The following is a 22889-nucleotide window of genomic DNA, read 5'->3' as shown; positions in this document are numbered from 1 at the left end:
TGTCTTGAGGCACCATAACTGATGCGCAAATACCCAAACTTTATTCATCTAGTATTTGAAAATGAGAACACTTAGCAACTTCAACAAACTTTGCACGTAATGTCAAATATTTATGAAACTTTTTCTCAACTGGCACCCACACAAATTAATGAAAGGAAAAACTTTATCGTTTACTACATCTTCAATGTTCATGCAGTAAAACTTCAGCATTGAACTTGACATTTTAATTTCTTACTTCTTAACTACTAACTCTATTTGCAAAACACTATGCAGACGGCATCTACATATATCACTGAATGTACCTGCAAAATTATATCACAGTACAACACACAGATCAGGAGATATGATGTCATAAGCACTGAGATATGTAATAAGTTGTTTCTGCATAAAATGGTGTGCAATTTACCTAGACTACATTAATTCAGTGTTTCATAATGAGAGCACTTGACAATTTCCAACAAACTTAAAGCATAGTTTCACGCCTTTTCTAAATTTTTTTCTCGCTTATGTAATTTACATCAAATATTAACTTATTTGTACAGTAATCAGTCATTGGAATCTTTAAAGAAGTGGGAGTTTACTGGACAATTAGCTCAAGTGGTTAAAATAGATCTGTCCATATTTATCTTGAAATATCCTACTCCAACAGGCCATTGCAATTTAAAAGTTTGTAGAATGTCTCTGAGATGATCTCTGCGGGTTCTTGGTTACAATGAGGTAACTTTCCTGATTTGTATGTGTGTGTGTGTGTGTGTGTGTGTGTGTGTGTGTGTGTAGCTACCCTCCCTGTTTTCCTTTCCCTGTTGCTTCATAACCTGGGTTGTGAGTAACTGAATCTACTTTCCCTTCTTCCCTTTCTTTCCCCTCTCTCCTCCCTGATGAAGGAACATTTGTTCCGAAAGCTAGGTACGTAAATTTTCGGTTCTGTTTTTTGTGTATCTATCGACTGTACTGAGCTGAGGTAAATACTGGCCAGCCCCTCTATCTCTTTGTTAGTACATTTCAGACTGCTTGTTGAGTGTGAAACAATGCTCGGCACGCAAGTGATCGCATAACTTTTAAAGTCGTGAGCTCTCGTTAATAATGTGAACAGTCTAGTACATCTTACATAAGTAAGGATTTACAGTTCTAATTTCTCCTTCATAGGGAATTAAAAGGAAATACCTTCACCATTTGCCACATCTTTAACTATTGTTTGAATTTTGAAGACAACAGTTTTGGCTTTCTGTGTCTTTCGTGATATCCAGTCATAAACTAATACTTGGTTTGGCCATCATGTAGTTGTGGTGCCCAGTTCAGTACCCACAATAATCACATTTATCAGAGAGTATTGTTTTCTAAAGATAATCTGATGTCCATCTTTTCTATCTATAAGCACAATCATCAGCAAATGAATGTGAGACACTGCAAGAAATAATCTTTTACTTGCAAATATATTTACTTGATACGTGACAAATCATCATTTGATTACAGTAAATTTAAGTGATGCTCATCTTCAGAATCACACTAATATCTTCTTGTTTAGGTTTTAAAAAAGATTTAGTATTCTTCTTCTTTGACAATGCTCATGTATAAACATTGGCAGCCAATAATAGGTTCAGGGAATGAAATGAATGTCTCTACTAATAATCATTAGTTCTCAGTAACAACCAAATAGTGCTGATGAAACATGCTTTACACTATCTTCACAGTAATGACGTACAGCAGACATACTGTGTCACTGGTAGAGACAGCAATTATCCTTCATGACTTGCTGTCATGCTCAACCAATATCTCTGAACTAGTCACTAACCAAGATTAACCTGAGGTTGCTATATCAATTACATAGATAACAACAGTTTGTTTACAATGGGCAACAAAATGACTAAACTGCTCACACTGGGCAAACCTCAGTGTAGTCATTTCTTACTCTTATTTCACCAAACATTGAAGAAAAAGCACTTGATAAGCCTTAGGTGGCAAAGTTGGAGCAATGAGAAAATAATTTTTGGCGTCGAACTTGCCTTATTCCAAAACCAAAGCACAAATAATAGCCACTGCAAATTAGGCTACACATTAATGACCAATTGGAAATTAAAACTAAATATTTATAATGTAAAAAAGAAGGTAACATTGAACAGAATACCAATATTTACAAAGGAAGAAAAGACTAAGAAGGTCACAAGAATAATAAAGATGTCTTACTTGTATTCATCTTCCACTTGAGCAGCTGGATCTAGTTGTTCAATTGCCTCCTGGAAATAGCTTTCTAAAGTTGGAAGGAAATCTCTATCTTTTGATCTGCATGCATCCATATTATTTGGATAGACATTCCACAGCTTTGTAAGCTCTGTGCTGGTATTGAAAGTATCACAAAAGTTATTAATCTGTTACTTAATGAGTAATGTGCATCATTCTGGAACTAAAGATATTTTATAGAATACCATATAAAAACAAAAACACAACACTAGTCAATAAAACACAGTTTCCAACACCCAATGAATTATACAAAGACACTTCCTCAAGAAAAATATAATATATAAAACATCTTCAGTAATGTAGAAACATTTGCTTCTCAACCCCACCACCCCCCGGCAGACACAACAATAAAGCTCACCCCAAACATTCAAAATAACTGCAGCACTGAATAAAACTACAAACCAAAATTAGAAACAAGTGAGTGATGACAATAACATAGCATCTCTGGACAAATATGATGACCTAAGTTCACTTCCATATTTCATTCTGTGTATTAAAGTGAGTGATGGCAGGTAAGGGTGAAGTGTAGAATGTGTATAAAACAACGAAATGCACAAGATATGCGCAACAAGATGGGCAAGTTCTTCTGACTACTTTGCAGATAACATGTTATCAAACCATAAAAAAGAATAAATGTAAGTCAATCTGTACAAATCCACTTTCACAATTAATATATTCTCAGGTGAGCTATCAAAACAGAATAAAAATATACATATAATTTTTATGCTTACAATAAAAAAGCACCTATGAACTTTCTCTAATATTAAACAATGGAAAATCCTTGATGGAGTGTATAATATGTTTACAGAAATGAATGAAGATGACATATAACAGGTGAAACATGTTTGGGGAAATAGAAATACTCTGCGTTTTGCAGAAAGCAGAGTTTAAAAACCAAAATTGTAATCACAAACATGGACAAAATACCAGCACAAGCTTCTCACGTTAGAGGCAGAATGACAAGAAAATGGTTTTTGGCACCAGACTTTTGAGATTACTGCAAGAAATTCTTCCATAATCACATGACACACATATTGTTAATGTGGTTTTCAGTCCAAAGACTGTTGTAATACAGCTTTCCACACTAGTTATCCTCTGTAAGCCTCATCATCTCTGCATAAATACTGCAAATTACATCCATTTGAACCTGCTTATACTGTGGTCAAACTCCATCCACAATCTGAACCCCCCAAACATCCCTCCAACACATAAAGGATGAGTTCTTGATGCCTCAGAATGTGGTCTGTTAACCAATCCCTAATTTTGAGCAAGAATGCCATAAATTTCTGACCTTGCCCAGTCGTTTCAGCACTCCTTCATTAGTTATGCAAATCAGCCCATCGAATCCTCATCATTCTTCTGCATAACATATCAAAAGCTTCTATTCTCTTCTTGTATGAACTGTTTCTTGTCCACATTTCACTTCAGTATACTGCTACACTCCAGAGAAGTATTCCCAACACTTAACCTCAAAGTCTCTTTTTTTTTTTTTTCTTTTCTTTCTTTTGCTCTCACAACCTTAAATTCACTTTTCAAATTTCCCCTGGTTTCCTCCACTGCTAGCTCAATACACAGAATGAATAACACTGGGGATAGGTTCCAATCCTGTCTCACTCACTTCTCAACTATTTCTGTCTGGTTTCTGTACAAGTGGTACATAAATTTTTGCTCCCTGTTTTTATCTCCATCATGGTGTGGGTTCCTGCAGTCATGTCCTAGTTCATGAACCACAGGCAACGTATGAGTGGCCAAGTAAGTGCTCCCGACAGTCGGGATACAAGTTACTTTGGAATAAGGCTGGGCATCTCGGTCATATTCTGAGTCGTGGTCACCTTTGTGCTCATACGGCAAATACTACCAAATCCACCGGTTAGTCCCTCAACCGTTAGGGGTAAAATTCAATGGGACTTGGGGCAAGTAAGGCTAGCAACCTGCTTTCCCGATACTTTAAATATGATGCTGGCAACAATCAGAGCAAAATGCCTCAGACCTTTGGAGGTGACGGAGTCCCACCTCTAACTGACAAACCAGGGACTCCTAAGATACGACTTGGCAAACAAATGGTAATGAGATGGGGAGCTATTAATATCAATGGGGGCTACTCTGGGAAGAAGGTAGAGCTGGCAGAGGCTGCAAGTAAGATGGGGCTGGACGTTTTAGCTATTAGTGACATTCGGGTAAGGGGTGAGAAAGAAGAGGAAGTGGGAGAATACAAGGTCTACCTGTCAGGAGTCAAAGCAGGAATAGCACAATGGGGTGTAGGGCTTTACATCACGAAAGAAATGGAACCCAGCATAGTTGCAGTAAGATATGTAAACGAACGACTGATGTGGATAGATTTGACAGTGTCTAGCAAGAAAATTAGGATTGTGTCAGTACATTCGCATTGTGAAGGGACAGATCAAGAAAGATGGATAGTTTTTATGAGGCACTCAGTGATGTAGTTGTTAGAGTAAAGGACAAGGGCAGTGTTCTGCTCATGGGTGATTTTAATGCCAGGATTGGAAATCGAACAGAAGGGTATGAAAAGGTTATGGGTAAATTTGGAGAGGATATGGAGGCCAACAGGAACCGGAAACAACTCTTGGATTTCTGTGCCAGTATGTGCTTAGTAATCACAAACTCCTTTTTTAAACATAAGAACATTCACCGGTATACTTGGGAAGGCAGGGGAACCAGATCTGTCATTGACTACATAATAACAGATCAGGAATTCAGGAAGGCTGTGAGGGACACACGTGTATTCAGGGGATTCTTTGATGACACTGATCATTATTTAATCTGCAGTGAAATTGGGATTGTGAGGCCGAAAGTGCAGGAGGTCAGGTCTATATGTAGGAGGATAAGAGTGGAGAAACTTCAGGATAAGGAAATCAGGCACAAGTACATAACAGCAATCTCAGAAAGGTACCAGTTAGTTGAATGTAGTCAAGTACAGTCATTGGAAAAGGAATGGACAAGGTACAGGGACACAGTACTAGAAGTGGCTACAGAATGTCTTGGAACAGTAGTGTGTAAAAGTAGGATGAAGCAAACAGCTTGGTGGAATGACACAGTCAAGGCAGCCTGTAACAGGAAAAAGAAGGCGTATCAAAAATGGCTACATACTAGAACTCAGGTAGACAGAGAAAGTTATGTTGAAGAAAGAAACAAAGCCAAACAGATAATTGCAGCATCCAAGAAGAAATCTTGGGAAGACTTTGGAAACAGGTTGGAGACTATGGGTCAAGCTGCTGGAAAACCATTCTGGAGTGTAATTAGCAGTCTTCGAAAGGGAGGTAACAAGGAAATGACAAGTATTTTGGACAGGTCAGGAAAACTACTGGTGAATCCTGTGGATGCCTTGGGCAGATGGAGAGAATATTTTGAAGAGTTGCTCAATGTAGGTGAAAATACGATCAGCAATGTTTCAGATTTTGAGGTAGAATGGGATAGGAATGATGATGAAAATAGGATCACATTTGAGGAAGTGGAGAAAATGGTCAATAGATTGCAGTGCAATAAAGCAGCTGGGGTGGATGAAATTAAGTCGGAAAAATACATCTGTATCTATGTCTATACTCTGCAAACCACCATGAGGTGTATGGCTGAGGGTATGTCCTATTGTACCAGTTATTAGGATTTCTTCCTGTTTCATACATGTACAGAGTGCGGAAAGAATGACTGTTTGAATGCCTCTGTGCTTGCAGTAATTATTCTAATCTTATCCTCATAATCACCATGTAAACGATATGTAGGGGGTTGTAGAATCCTCCAGAGATCATTTAAGGCTTGTTCTTGAAACTTTGTTAATAGACTTTCTTGGTATAGTTTACATCTCTCTCCAACAGTCTGCCAGTTCAGTCCTTCAGTATCTCTGTGACACTCTCCCATGGATTAAACAAACCTGGGACTATTCATGCTGCCCTTCCCTGTATATGTTCAATATCCCCGTTAGTCCTACCTGGTACAGGTCCCACACATTTGGCAAACTTCTAAAACCAGTCACACAAGTGATTTGTAAGCAATCGCTTTTGTATACGGATTGCACTTCCCCAGCATTCTAACAATAAGCCGAAGCCTACTACCTGCTTCACTGAGCCTATGTGATCATCTCATTTCATATCCCTACAAAGTGCTACAACCAGGTATTTATATGTGCTGGCTGATTCCAACAAAGCCTGATTTTACTACTAATATTGTCTGCAAAGTCATTAATATACATGAACAGCAAGGGCCTGAAGACTCTTCGCTGGGCCACACCCGAAGTTACATCTACATATGATAAGGACTCCCCATCGAAGAAAACATGCTGCGTCCTCTCTGCCAAAAAGTCCTCAATCCAGTCACAAATTTCACTTGATGATTGTACTTTTGACAATAAACATAGTGCAGTACTGAGTCAAATGTTTTTCAGAAATCAAGAAACACTGCATATACCTGACTGCCTTGATCCAAAGTTTTCAGTATGTCATGAGAAAAGTGCGAGTTGGGTTTCAATTGATCAATGTTTTTGAAATCCATGCTGGTTGGCAATGAGGAAGTGATTCTGTTCAGGATACCTCATTATGTTTAGGCTCAGAATATGTCCTAAGATTCTACAACAAATCAATGTCAAGGGTATTGGATGGTAGTTTTGTGGATCACTTCTACTATCCTTCTGACTGATGGGTGTGACCTGTGCTTTTTTCCAATATCTGGGCAAGGTTTTTTGTTTGAGGGATCTATGACAGATTATAGTTAGAAAGGGGGCTAACCCAGCTGCGAATTCAGTACGTAATCTGATGTGGATTCTAATGGGGCTTGAAGCTTTGTTCAATTGCAGCTGTTTCTCATCACCACTGACACTAATACTTATTTCATTCATCATTTCAGTGGTTCGAGGATTAAATTGGGAAAATTCTCCTGAGTTTTCCTTTGTAAAGGAACATTTGAAAATGTAGTTAAGCATTTCATGTTTTGCTTAGCTACCCTCAATTTCAGTTACTGTCTCATTTGCTAGGGAAAGTAACAGCCTTTACAACCAACCAGAATTTCTTTGGGTTCTGCGAAAGACCACTTGACAATATTCTGCTATGGTAGTTGTTGAAGGAATCACACACTGCTCTTTTGACAGCCAAATGCATTTTATTCAGCATCTCTCTCTATCTATACTCGTATGCTTCAATTTACACCTATTATGCAGTAATTTCTGTTTCTTAGAAGTTTCTTTACAGTGACTGTATACCATGGAGGTTCCTTTCCATTATGAACTGTTCTACTGGGGTACATATCTACCCAGTGCATGATCAACTATTCTTTTAAACTTGATCCAGAGTTCCTCTACAAGCTCCTGACCTGTGCTGAAAGTTTCAAGTTCCCCACTGAGATATGACTCAAATGATTTTTTTTATCTAGTTTCGTAAATGTATATACATCTCTGCTGGGCCTGGTTGTCTGGTGGTAAAATGCTTGACTGGATACCAAGTGGTCACGGGGACAAATCACAGTCAGACCTAGGATTTTTCAGTCTGTTTTTTCACCCTACCTTTACCTCTCAATGATATGAGAAGGCACCAGATATGACACATGATTCGGACTCCACATTAAAACATTTGTCCCTTTCTCCCTGTTGGATAACTGGGGTAGATTAGGGAGACACAAACTGCCAAAGTGACGTCCAATTGAAAGACATGACAGAGAGTCACAAGAAATAATAATAATAACAATAATAATAATTATTATTATTAACTATCAACCATTAACCGACAACCATCATAATGTCAGCAATGCATCTTAACCACATTACGCCTTGACTGTGGACAACACTATTGATTTTAATGCTCTATAGAATCAAACAATTTTTTTTTCTTTTTTTCCAATTAATTGCAAATGAGGGACCACTTTGATGGTTGTGATACCCAGAATCCTAACCTACACCACTGTATCAATGGTTTCAAAAAGTTGATCCAACCCGTGGAGGCCTCCCGTTGTGAAAGAAAATGAGGAAACAAAGGTTACAGATCAATAATATATTGACATAAGATCACTAGATATGGAGTATGAGTTTATTTGGACCAGGAGGAAATGAGCTGTGGCCTCTTTACTGAAGGCATCTAGACAGTTGCAGCACATGATTTACAGAAGCTACGGAAAGCCTAACTCAGTATGGCTGAATGGGGATATAGATACTATTTCTTTAGAACATTAGCCCAGTATTTTAACACTGCATTATGTCATTTGGCACTACCACTGAAGAATTATACACCACATGAAACTGCAAAAGGAAAGAAATGTTACTTAAATTCGTGAACTCCACAATAGCTTTGACCAAGTGCAAAATCATAAAACTTGAGAAGTAGCAATACAAAATTTTACGAAAATATCTTGGATGAGAAATGTGTATGCAAAGTAGATTTCTGTAAATACGAAGTATGACGAGAATGCAAAGCTGCATTAATGTTTGCCAGAACTTGGTTAGAATGTGTGTGTTTGTGGTTAAAAAAAGCCTCAGACAGTGCCAAATCCAGCACTCCCACAGGGACAAAGGTTAGTAGTAGGACAGAGAATTATTGGCCCTGAAGTCCAACACACCCCTCTCCATGGGGGGAATAGTAGAAGTGGACACTACATCATGACTGGCAGTGGCAGGAGTCACTGCAAAATGTTCTGCATTCTCTGGGTTGTCTCCGGGCACCGGTTGGAGATACCCATATTAGATAGCTAACCCAAAGTCTAGATCCCTGTTTCCAGTGATACACAGCTTTTCACCACTGTGCTACACAGTGACCACTGAAGCATGACCAGAGCTTACGATTACAGAGGACTGGCAGCACTCACCAGCCCCACCTCAGAAAACTGGGTTCGCAAAGCTTGTACCCAACAAATGAATGCTGAGCTCCCTCATGTGCTTGCCTATAGAAAGGCCCGAAGGGCACCAGTTTTTGTCTGCCACATTCCACATGGCACTCCCTCACCCCCTGGGCTACAGGCTGACCCTGCTGTTTCCTTGGGCACGTCTGAGAGAGCATCACTGCTGCCAGTGAGGAGTGCAGTCACATGTCAGCCCACATCACCACGGTTCTACTTCATTCGCTATTGAGTCATGGCCCACTACAGCACTTTCACTCTGGTGTCGTCATTACGATCACCATCTACATCCTGTTGGCTGTTCGTTTGCCACAACTATCTTTGCAATGTTGCCCCTCAATCTTTCATTGCAACCTTCGCACAGCAGTGGACAGGGATTGATCCATAAGATGAGGCACTACCCAAGCCTTTCTTGAAATGCAATGCTGTCTAGGATCTGTCATGTTGTCTCACAATGCAATATCTCCCTGACATTGAGTTGTGAGTTTGCCTTCTTTATTTCTTCGTTTGTTGTCCTCAGTGTCAATGTACTGGCTGAAAAAAATAGGGGGTGGAAGTGCAGTACAGTCTACTGTAAATGTTGTAGCCGACAGGTACATATTTGCATTTCACAGTTGTTTACTTTCACTTTTCACAACCCCCCCATATACACATTTAATATGGCCAGTGCACTATTGTTTAACTTTCGATAAGTCTCATTAATAGTTTTCAGGCGAACATTCATGGATCTCTTAAGAATACTATTAGTTGTTTCTCCAAATGTTTATAATTAGTATAGAATTTATATTTGTTTCTATATTAACAATAGAATTTAAATTATAAAACCATTACTGATTGCACCCTATAAGAAAAGATACTAACTAGGAATAGTTGAAATAAATTAGAAAATCAATTACATACACAAAACTAAGCACAGAATTAGATCTGGTGTTATATTCTTTAAAACTGAGAGCCAACCTTTCTCTTTTTATGAAAATGCAGGTTACTACTCACATATGTTGATGGTGATTAATTCAAAACTGAAAAAATGAATTTTAAGGAGGCAGATGGGAAAACAAGAGGGGAAGTAAAAATTATCCCAGCTTGCTTCGCCACAGAGTCTTTTGGGCTGGATCAGTTGCTGTCCATCAGTAACAGCAATATCAGCATTCAGTAGACATCCCCAGATAGTGTGTTCTGGCATCATGCCTTCTTCACAATAGGCACATTTGGAGATTTGTCTTCACCCATGTCGATAACAGTAGTTGGCATATGGCCTATGCCCTGTCAAAAAGTGTCAGTTTCCTTGAGGGAATCAAATGTCTCATTCCCAGTCACTGTTTTATGCCTGGGAGAAACCTATTGGTGTGTCTCACTGTTTGGGGGTTATCCCATTGTTTCTGCCATAACAGGAGGATCTGATTGTGAATTTGTTGCTTGCTTGTGGTCTGGATTCCTATTAAATTCTGCACTTCATGACATTCTGTTTTCTCCAACCAATACAGCATCACTTTTTTGCACATGGAGACTGAGTGGACACATCCTATTATTCCCTGCAATGCCTCTACTGATGACGATGATGATGATGATGATGATGTTTGATTTGTGGGGCACTCAACTGCACAGTCATCAGCACCTGTACACATTCCCAATCTGTACACAGTCCAATCTAGCCACTTTCAAGAATTACGATAGAATGAGGAGGACAATACAAACTCCCATTCCTCGGGTAGAGAAAATCCCCAACCCCGCCAGGAATCCCACCTGGGACCCAGAGGTAGCAATGCTAGTCACTAGACCACGAGCTGTGGACATGCCTCTACTGACACAATGCCGAAAGTTTCCATCAATTGAAGAACAATCCACGTTGCACCATGTTAAATATCTGTGCTAGTGTTCTGAGCTGAAGTCTGTGTGCTCAAGCACTTCTTATTGTTTGCAATGGTAGTTTATGTATGTGGTCTTTTCAAATGCAATAAACAGTTTAACTCCATGGCACTACTGATGTAATTCTTGAAAGACCGACTTACATCTTTCTTCCAGATTACTTCTGGAGCTCCCCTTCACAAAGATCAGCAGCATACACCACAATTCCTAAAAACCCCTCCTTGTGCTGCAGCTTCCCTAATACTGGGCATAGTATCACAGCCTAGAATATTACACTTATGAATCCCTGTGGGCAGCTTTACAAATTGTTTTTGTAAGACTCTCTCCTGGGCACACCAGGGTTGCTTCTCTGTTTAGCCAACAGTTCTTAAAATAATTGTATAATGCTCTTGGCAGTCCAAGTCCCTCAGGAGGTCAAAAAGTTGTGACCATCAATCAAATGCCCCAGCAATGCCTACACTGTGGCTACAACATATTTATGCAGATCAGTTTTTGCAAGTCTTATCACCTCCTCTGTTGACTTCCACTTCTGAATCCATATTGTTGGAAGTTCATTTCATAAAGAAGTCTTCTCTCCTGTAGATTTACTTCATATCAGCTTATCTAGTACATACCATAAGGTACATATTGGTCTACATGTTTTCTGAGCTAGTGATACTTGTATATGCTATTTTCCAAGACTATCAAATTATGTTCTTCCACATATCTGGTACTTTTTTCTGCAATAAATATTCCTTATAAAGTTGTGCATATAAAGGGCATGCAGAGCTTTAGCAGGGATGCTCTCAGGACTAAGTGATCAATTCCTTTCCAGTTTCAGGACTTTTTTCCTTACCCCCCTCTTCTGAAGATGGGAAAATTATCCAGTCTCTGTTGTATACTTCTCTATTTTTGTTCTGTTGCAAAATCTGTTGGTTGTCATGTCATCTAAAAAGGGTGTGTCCATCATTAACTATGAGGTTTGCTGCCAGTTTTCTGTCTTGCTGACATCTACTTGTTTTTGAGAGGATAACATTGTTAAAGATTTTCTTTTGACAAATGATTTTATACTTAGTTAGAGATGAGAAAATTTGGTAATGATGCCACTGGTAAAGAAATAACTTAAGTATCTTGAAACTCTGTGACTGGGAGATAAGCACCCACTATCCTGTCTTTTTTGGGCAGTGCTCTTACCAACTGAGCTACCTGGCACAACTCATAACCTAACCTCATAGCTTTCATTCTGCCTCTACTCCCTAATACTTTCCAGCCTTCACTGAACTTCTCTTATGTAACTTGCTGGATTAGCACTCCTAGAAGAAAAGACATTTTGAAGAAATGGCCTAGGCTTAGTGTCAGATTTGTTTCCAGAATGAATTTTTCACTTTGAAGCAAAGGGTATTCAAGTTCTGGTCTGGCACTGGGTTTTAATCTATCAGAAAGTATAAAAACAGTGTGCACTACACTGCTGAGTGAAAGATTCAGTCTGGAACATATGTATCAATGCTATTCTAAAACAAAGCTTCAAAACTGCATAATACAAGTTAGCCGAGACTCAGTGATGTTAAATGAGCACAAATCAAAAACAAAGTGGTCCTAATACTTTTCAACAGCTGAGTGATTGTCACTCATTATGAATTTTTACATTTGGATACATCATTAACTGAATTTAATACTCAGGAATCCTACAAATGCTGTGTGAAGGCGAGAAACTGCACGGAGATGACCCAAACTCTTAAGAGTACCACAATGGTATTCAAGGAGAGGAATTTAAATTCTGTCCTCATTTTCCTTTGCTTCAATAATTATTTCAACAAGCTACAAACTAACAGCATAAATCTTTTCAATTCATCAGTACTTCCAACAGCAGTACTGAAATCAGACTATGGCACCTCTTCTTAACACAAGGAGGTAATGGAAACAGTAGAGAATGGTGCACAGGAAATATATATTTCTCACAAAGCAAAACAAGTTACAGTTCACTGAAGGAGACTAGTAAAAAGGTCAAAGTTCCTTGAACAGGAATTACAAATCAAGGATGTCAGTAGCAGTGAAACACGCTAAGTGCCTAACTTAAGAGCAGTCACTCATCATTGTGGATGAAAGTAGTACCACAGTGACCACTAACTATGCATGACACATTTCATATTCCATGATGTGCTAAAACTTGATATGGCGTGTAAGATGTGACTTAAAGCAACTCATGGAGAACGAAAAACCACACACTGGCACATACACCGAAAAAAGACGCAAGAGTGTAACAATAAATATCATTACAATAAATAAAATATTGGTTTATTACAATGTGCTACAGACGAAAAGCTAGAGCTTGCAATAGATTACAAAAGCATCTCACAAAAATACAAAATTTAGAAATGTACTGCATCATCCATATAGATCTGACCTCGTACCTACCGATTTCGGCTCACTCTATAGGTGCACACTCAGATACAACAGAGAAGAGGAAAACTTGGTTCCTATATTATCTAAAGCCTTTCTTTCTGAAGGAATGAACTGTACAACAATATGGCTGTACTTTTAACATTTTGAAGAAATGGTCATTTATTGATTCAAAACAGGTTTCAAACATGAGCTGCATTGTTCCCCCACACTATTTCATTTGCAGAATACACATCAATATAATATCAGCAGCAGCGGCACCAGTAGCAACAGCCATTTGGCATCTAATGCTGAATAAACACCAGTACTTACTTGCCCATAAAAAATTTATTGTGATTTGTTGCATCACGGAGTGTATCGCCAAGCTTCTTCTTTACCCTTTTCTTCGGCGTAGGCTGCTTCTTCCTATCAGCTGACACTACTGCCGGGCCAGTAGCTGTCATCAACCCATCTGAACCAGCAGTACTGCCACCTGCTTCATCAGATGCTGCTGAGGGTTTCTGGAAAGTAGGGCAGCCCTCATTCTTCCACGAATTCCAGTGCTCCTCCCTCTGCAAAAAATGCATTAGCCATCTCAAGCACTAGAAGTAGAGGCACAGACTGATACAAATTGCATTCTATGTACTGAAATAAACCAGAATAAAAGCAAAAATATTTTTATTTGAACATGTGTGGATTTCAAACATCTTTGTGCAATGTTGATACATGGTGAAACAATGCTCTGGTGGGAGGTTTCAGGTTTAAATCACCTGGCAGTATGACCATGCAGTACATTTGACCTGTGGTCATCACACGGTGGTGCTGGCAGCAGTCCACATACGCAGAGTTGTGTTGGTGCATGAGAGAATAGTGCAGTGAGTAAGTGTGCAGATGCTTTCAGACGTGTTAATGGTGACTGTGTGTTGAAAATGGCTCAAAGAACACATATTGATGATGTTAGGAGGGGTAGAATACTAGAGCGACTGGAGGCTGGTCAAACACAGCAGGTCGCAGCACGGGCCCTCTGTGTGCCACAAAGTGTGATATCAAGATTATGGCAACGATTCCAGCAGACAGGAAACGTGTCCAGGCACTACAGTATGGGACGTCCACAGTGTACAACACCACAGTGCCCGCTAACAGCCATGGAGCACTGCAGGTAGCCTTGCTCAGGACCTTACCACAGCCACTGGAACAGTTGTCTCCAGACACACAGCCTACAGACGACTGAAAAGACATTTTTTATTCACCCGGAGACCTGCAAGGTGCATTTCACTGACCCCTGGTCACAGCAGAGCCTGTAAAGCCTGGTGTCAAGAACACAGTACATGGTCATTGGAACAGTGCTCCCAGATTATGTTCACGGACGAGTCCAGGCATAATCTGAACGGTGATACTCATCGGGTTTTCATCTGGCATGAATAAGGAACCAGATACCAACCCCTTAATGTCCTTCAATGGGGCCTGTATGAAGGTTGTGGTTTGATGGTGTGGGGTGGGATTATGATTGGTGCACGTACACCCCTGTATGTCTTTGACAGAGGAACTGTAACAGGTCAGGTGTATCGGGATGTCATTTTGCACCAGTATGTCCGCCTTTTCAGCGTTGCAGTTGGTCCCACCTTCCTCCTTATGGATGATAACGCATGGCCCCAACAAGCTGCCATCGTGGAGGAGTACCTTGAAACAAGATATCAGGCGAATGGAGTGGCCTGCCTGTTCTCCAGACCTAAACCCCATTGAGCACGTCTGGGTTGCTCTCAGTCGACATATCGCTGCACGTCCAAAACCCCTACAACACTTCAGGAGCTTTGACAGGCACTGGCGCAAGAATGGGAGGCTGTACCCCAGCAGCTGCTTGACCACCTGATCATGAGTATGCCAACCCATTGTGCGGCCTGTGTACACGTGCATGGTGATCGTATCCCTTATTGATGTCGCGGTACATGTGCAGGAATCAGTGGCATTTTGTAGCACAAGGGTTTCAGGACGGTTTTCTCAACTTATCACCAATGCCGTTGGCTTACAGATCTGTGTTGTGTGTGTTACCTATGTGCCTATGCTATTAGCGCCAGTTTTGTGTAGTGCCACATTGTGTGGCACCACATTCTGCAATTATCCTTAATTTATGAGCATTAGTGGAGAATTCACTGCCAGAGGCAATGATGGATGCGAGATCATGGCAAAGACATGCCCAGAAGAGTTCCCATCAGCAATGCATCAGCTCGCTTGCTCACATCTGAGCACAGTGCCACTCAGCAATTATTGCTGAAGATGACAGCATCGTCTCTCTACAGAGCCAGCAGTACAGCAAATGTATTAGACCAAACTCTACGTAAACGTTTATAGTCAATTGTATTTTGTGAGAAGAGACTAGTATCTTGTTCTGTATCAAATGATACATTAATGTTCACTGACAGTACAAATGCTCATGACATTCCTGTAGTCACGGAGAGTTACAAAGTTAAGTATTTCATTTTGGTCAAGTTTTAATAAAGTGAGCTGATATTTTATATGCTGTAGTACCATCTCGGGCCACTCCAGCATTGAAGCTAAGAACCTACCACTGTAGCATCGAGAGTTATTTCATCTGGTACAACATGCCTAAACAAGTGTGGGAAACTGTCTCAAAAATTCACTTACGCTAGCCAGTATACCAGACCAATACCAGTTAACCTGGTAGAATCAAGCCTTATCTGCCTCACATTCCTTTCTCAAAAGTTGCACACTGCACATTGAGTCCTCAATATATATAATCTACTATCTATAACAGCACATGTAAATGGTCTGTGGCAAGAAAATTTCAATAGTTCAGTAGATTCTTTCCTAAAATAACATGAATTCTAGTGAATAAGAAGTATAAAAAAGGCCAGTATGTGGTAACTTTTATCCTAAAATTAAGGTTGTTCGACTTTTAATCAGTAATTACCTGACTGGTACAATCAGGCAAAAAAGCAACTCCCACAAAATACAGGGATCTTGATCAACTTCCAGTCCAGTACATCATTAACCTGTCACAAATATTGCATCCACCCAGTACATGTCCAATTTTATGAACTTCCATTTAGTTATTCTTATAGTCACCATGCCTATATATGTCAAAACTAATATTTTTTTAATGAGGAGGTCATAATAGATGAAGTACAAAGGTATCATTCTTGCATTTGCCTCAAATGTTTCATGGAAACCATGGAAAACTTACATCCATAAGGGGCAGTCAAACGAAAAAGTGACAGATGGAAAAAAGTAAGTAAATTGTTTACTATTTCAAAAGTCATTATTGTTAATACATATATCCCACTGTGAAACAAGACAGGCAACGCCTTCATGGAGAAATGTTTGCAGTTACCTACAGAACCAAGATTGCACCTGGCATGCACCTCTTTGTCCAAAGGAAATCAATGGCCACAAATGTCTTTCTTCAGAGCTCCACAAATATGGAAGTAGCATGGGGAGAGATCAGGATTGTGGTGGATGCTTGAGTAGAAACGTGGACCATATTTGTTTTGCCATTTGTGAGTTAGGCATTGCTTCTTAGAGTCAAGACAGAAAAGCATCAGAGAAAAACCAGAGGATGTCCTGGATGGTGTCTTTCCACACCAGCTGTTCAATGATTTTGTACATCTACAAAAGGAGACCTCATTATTCATTAATGTAACAGACTAAGTCCAACGATGCTGAACATTGCGGCATGTAAATTTGAAGTTTCATATTGGAGTAATTCTGGAAATGATAAAAGATAGTAAAATCACAACAATTTGTTACATATATTTGTATACTCCAGTTTCTTTAAAGTTAATTTTGTGTAGTGAGATATGAGATTAATTCATTACTAGCAAGTTAGAAATAGCCTCTGCATATTACTTAGTACTGAAATAACAATGTTAGAGTACACAATCCACAGTCACATTGAAATATATGAAATTGGGTGTATCCTGTGTTAATGTGACACTAGAAATACAAGGGTTGGGCAAAAATCTGAAGACATCCCGAAAAATACATGCTTGAACATAAATTCAGATGCTAGCCAAGCCTGCAGGTTGTGCTGTTATATTTGACCATGAATGATATCTGTGCAATGTCCTCAATACATCACAAGTGTCAGTTGTGGTCAAGACAGTCTTCTGTGACGTTGTGAATGCACTCTGTCAGAGTTAAGCAAATTTGAATGTGGGCAAATTGTTGATGCTTGTGTAGCAGATGGTACTACAACCAAGGGAGCCGAAGTATCTGGTGTTTCATGAGGTACCATACCGAAGATTAATATCACATACAGGGAAAGTGGAAAAACATCATCCACTAAGTCACAACACAGACGAAAGTGTGTGCTGAGCAATCACAACAGACAGTCACTGAAGAGGACTGTAATGAAAAATAAGAGAGGATGACAGCTGCAAAAGTCACTGCAGAACTGAATGTTACATTTTTGTACCCTCTCAGCACCGAAACAACATGAAGGGAGCCTCACAATCTGGGAACTGCAGGATAAGCTTGAATTCCACAACCACTCATCAGTGATGCAAATGCTTGTAACAGGGAAACATGGTGCTGAAGCCATTAACCGTGGACTACAAAAGTTTTTTGATCGGATGTGCCTTGCTGCACACTGGCCACACTTGTGTTCCAGTAGTGAAACATGGCTGGGGTTCGGCAATGATATTGGTAGCTATGTCCTGGTACTCTATGGCATTACAGCCAAGGAATGTATAAAAATTTTGGCTCGTCAAGTCCATCCCATGGTACGCTTTTTCCCCAGCAGTGATGTTGTGTTCCAAGATGACATGGCCCATATTCACAAAGCTTTCATCATCCAGCACTGGTTTTGTGAACACAACTATGAACTGTCACATCTCCCCTGGCCACCACAGTCACCAGATCAGAATATTATTGAAACTTTGTAGTTTATTTTGGAGGGATGGGTGCATGATCACTATTCACCTCTACATCATTACCTGAATTAGCCACTATGTTTCACGAAGAAAGATTCCTATGGAAACCATACAGAATCATATTTACCCATTCCAAGGCAACTGGAATCTGTTTTGAATGCCAACCATTTTCCTACACCATATGGCTTGGTAATATGTTGGTGTTTTTATATTTTCGCCCACCCCCTGTAGTAGATGAGTTTTGTTATATGGGCAGCAAAATAACTATGACAGCCAAAGAGAGGATATAAAATACAGAGTGGGAACAGCAACAAAAGCATTTATGAAAAAGAGAAATTTGTTTGCCTGGTGTGCAGTCTATAATGAATCTGTATCATAAGTACCTCTATTCACTAGTAGTTGATGAGATTTCCAATTCCATTCATTCTTCAAATATGTTTTTCAAAAACTGCTATCTGATGTTCAAAAAGGGAGCTTTTGGGATCAAAATATGGTTTGGGAACATTCAGTTGAAATTTCATTCTTTCCAATATTTTCTGTCATATTTTTGAAATCAATTTTCATCTTTGGCTTCTAAGAATGTTAACTATCCTATAAAATGCCAAATGTTTCTTTCATCAGTAACTGGCAGATATTTCAGCATTTTGTATTATTTAGTTGTGAAAATTCAATTCCAAACTTACGTTCAAAAAAATATAATGATTCTATTGCTGTAAATTTTGTTTATATCCTGAATATTGTTTTCTTTGTGAATGTTAACTCAGGCTTGCACTTAAAAACATATCACCAGTGCTCAGCACTGATGAGTTGTCCTATCTTTGTTTGGTTTTCATATAACATACTCTTTGATCAGTATTCAAGTATGATAAGTTGGTCTAGGACTCGCTTTCATGTGAGACGAAGTGGAGTTTTATTTTTTGAATTGCTCAGTGTGAACATATTATGTAACATGAATGCCAATTTTTTTTATAATTCTAAAACTATGAAAAGCAATGAAATCTCATTACTGAAATCAGTGTCTATTTAAAAGGGACTCTCTTTAGCAAATTTACAAAAATTAAAAACAAGAAGTTGTGGCATAGATTCTTCAAAAAATTAAGATGAGTATTAAAATGATTTTTGTTACAATAACAACCAATACTTAAGATAAAAACCATTACTTAAGGTGAAATTCTACAATGTTGTTTCCTATCACATACAGTTGTACATTTATCTGTCAGATAACTGTGACAATTAAATGTGAACACTTTGACTACATCATTATAATATTTTCGTGTCAATTGGACTGGTGGTGATGGGACTGTTAGAAGCCTTATATAGAACTGAAATGTGGATGATAAACAGTTCAGACAAGAACAGATGCTTTTGAAATGTATGTTACGGACAAATGCTGAACATTAGACGGATAGATTGAATGCTAGTGAGAAGGTACTGAATCAAACAGGGAAGAAAAGAGGTTCATGGCACAACTTAACTAAAGGAGAAGATTGGTTGGTAGGACATGCCCTGCAGCATCAAGGAATCATCAATTTGGTAACGGAGGGAAATGAGGGGATTAAAAACTGTAAAGATTCAAATATAGTAAGCAAGCTCAAATGGATGTAATTTGCAGCAGTTATGCAGAAATGAAGAGGCGTGCAAAGGATAGATTAACACAGAGAGCTACATCAATCCATTCTTTGGACAGATGACCATGACAACTGAAATGCCAATAATAAGTAAATCTCATCTAATTTCCTTAGAAATGTCACAGAAACTTGTGCTTTCTTGAATAACTATGATATTTTCATTAGAAACCCACATAACACTTGTATAGTAATAATAACTTCCCCCCATGAACCATGGACCTTGCCGCTGGTGGGGAGGCTTGCGTGCCTCAGCGATACAGGTAGCCGTACCGTAGGTGCAACCACAACGGAGGGGTATCTGTTGAAAGGCCAGACAAACGTGTGGTTCCTGAAGAGGGGCAGCAGCCTTTTCAGTAGTTGCAGGGGCAACAGTCTGGATGATTGACTGATCTGGCCTTGTAACAATAACCAAAACAGCCTTGCTGTGCTGGTACTGCGAACGGCTGAAAGCAAGGGGAAACTACAGCCGTAATTTTCCCCGAGGGCATGCAGCTTTACTGTATGATTAAATGATGATGGCATCCTCTTGGGTAAAATACTCCGGAGGTAAAATAGTCCCTCATTCGGATCTCCGGGCGGGGACTACTCAAGAGGATGTCGTTATCAGGAGAAAGAAAACTGGCGTTCTACGGGTCGGAGCGTGGAATGTCAGATCCCTTAATTGGGCAGGTAGGTTAGAAAATTTAAAAAGGGAAATGGATAGGTTAAAGTTAGATGTAGTGGGAATTAGTGAAGTTCGGTGGCAAGAGGAACAAGACTTCTGGTCAGGTGACTACAGGGTTATAAACACAAAATCAAATAGGGGTAATGCAGGAGTAGGTTTAATAATGAATAGGAAAATAGGAATGCGGGTAAGCTACTACAAACAGCATAGTTAACGCATTATTGTGGCCAAGATAGATACGAAGCCCACACCTACTACAGTAGTACAAGTTTATATGCCAACTAGCTCTGCAGATGACGAAGAAATTGAAGAAATGTATGATCAAATAAAAGAAATTATTCAGATAGTGAAGGGTGACGAAAATTTAATAGTCATGGGTGACTGGAATTCGGTAGTAGGAAAAGGGAGAGAAGGAAATGTCGTAGGTGAATATGGACTGGGGCAAAGAAATGAAAGAGGAAGCAGCCTGGTAGAATTTTGCACAGAGCACAACTTAATCATAGGTAACACTTGGTTCAAGAATCATAAAAGAAGGCTGTATACATGGAAGAAGCCTGGAGATAGTGACAGGTTTCAGATAGATTATATAATGGTACGACAGAGATTTAGGAACCAGGTTTTAAATTGTAAGACATTCCCAGGGGCAGATGTGGACTCTGACCACAATCTATTGGTTATGACCTGTAGATTAAAACTGAAGAAACTGCAAAAAGGTGGGAATTTAAGGAGATGGGACCTGGATAAACTAAAAGAACCAGAGCATAAGGGAGCAATTGACAGGAATGGGGGAAAGAAATACAGTAGAAGAAGAATGGGTAGCTTTGAGGGATGAAGTAGTGAAGGCAGCAGAGGATCAAGTAGGTAAAAAGACTAGGGCTAGTAGAAATCCTTGGGTAACAGAAGAAATATTGAATTTAATTGATGAAAGGAGAAAATATAAAAATGCAGTAAATGAAGCAGGCAAAAAGGAATACAAACGTCTCAAAAATGAGATCGACAGGAAGTGCAAAATGGCTAAGCAGGGATGGCTAGAGGACAAATGTAAGGATGTAGAGGCTTATCTCACTAGAGGTAAGATAGATACTGCCTACAGGAAAATTAAAGAGACCTTTGGAGAAAAGAGGACCACTTGAATGAATATTAAGAGCTCAGATGGAAACCCAGTTCTAACCAAAGAAGGGAAAACAGAAAGGTGGAAGGAGTATATAGAGGGTCTATACAAGGGCGATGTACTTGAGGACAATATTATGGAAATGGAAGAGGATATAGATGAAGATGAAATGGGAGATATGATACTGCGTGAAGAGTTTGACAGAGCTCTGAAAGACCTGAGTCGAAACAAGGCCCCCGGAGTCAACAACATTCCATTGGAACTACTGACGGCCTTGGGAGAGCCAGTCCTGACAAAACTCTACCATCTGGTGAGCAAGATGTATGAGACAGGCGAAATACCCTCAGACTTCAGGAAGAATGTAATAATTCCAATCCCAAAGAAAGCAGGTGTTGACAGATGTGAAAATTACCGAACTATCAGTTTAATAAGTCACAGCTGTAAAATACTAACGCGAGTTATTTACAGACGAATGGAAAAACTGGTAGAAGCCGACCTCGGGGAAGATCAGTTTGGATTCCGTAGAAATGTTGGAACACGTGAGGCAATACTGACCCTACGGCTTATCTTAGAAGCTAGATTAAGAAAAGGCAAACCTACGTTTCTAGCATTTGTAGACTTAGAGAAAGCTTTTGACAATGTTGACTGGAATACTCTCTTTCAAATTCTGAAGGTGGCAGGGGTAAAACACAGGGAGCGAAAGACTATTTACAATTTGTACAGAAACCAGATGGCAGTTATAAGAGTCGAGGGGCATGAAAGGGAAGCAGTGGTGGGGAAGGGATTAAGACAGGGTTGTAGCCTATCCCCGATGTTATTCAATCTGTATATTGAGCAAGCAGTAAAGGAAACAAAAGAAAAATTGGGAGTAGGTATTAAAATCCATGGAGTAGAAATAAAAACTTTGAGGTTCGCCGATGACATCGTAATTCTGTCAGAGACAGCAAAGGACTTGGAAGAGCAGTTGAACGGAATGGATAGTGTCTTGAAAGGAGGATATAAGATGACCATCAACAAAAGCAAAATGAGGCTAATGGAATGTAGTCGAATTAAGTCGGGTGATGCTGAGGGAATTAGATTAGGAAGTGAGACACTTAAAGTAGTAAAGGAGTTTTGCTATTTGGGGAGCAAAATAACTGATGATGGTCGAAGTAGAGAGGATATAAAATGTAGACTGGCAATGGCAAGAAAAGCGTTTCTGAAGAAGAGAAGTTTGTTAACATAGAGTATAGATTTAAGTGTCAGGAAGTCATTTCTGAAAGTATTAGTATGGAGTGTAGCCATGTATGGAAGTGAATCATGGACGA

The 22889-nt window shown here is 39.4% G+C and overlaps 1 protein-coding gene across 1 annotated transcript in view; it reads right to left on the bottom strand.

Annotated features, from left to right (window-relative positions):
* The window catches only part of LOC126354667 (THO complex subunit 1), a 100862-nt gene that overhangs the window by 8105 nt on the left and 69868 nt on the right, over positions 1–22889 (bottom strand). The window contains exons 9-10 of the mRNA XM_050004455.1: positions 13624–13862; positions 2185–2334 (exon numbers count right to left, since the gene is read on the bottom strand). Coding sequence (XP_049860412.1) covers positions 2185–2334; positions 13624–13862 — 389 coding nt within the window. The remainder of the gene's footprint in view (positions 1–2184; positions 2335–13623; positions 13863–22889) is intronic.

This window comes from Schistocerca gregaria, chromosome 3 (assembly GCF_023897955.1).
Source record: "Schistocerca gregaria isolate iqSchGreg1 chromosome 3, iqSchGreg1.2, whole genome shotgun sequence".
In the NCBI taxonomy this organism is placed as follows: Eukaryota; Metazoa; Arthropoda; class Insecta; order Orthoptera; family Acrididae; genus Schistocerca; species Schistocerca gregaria.
This window is presented reverse-complemented; position numbering and strand designations above follow the sequence as displayed.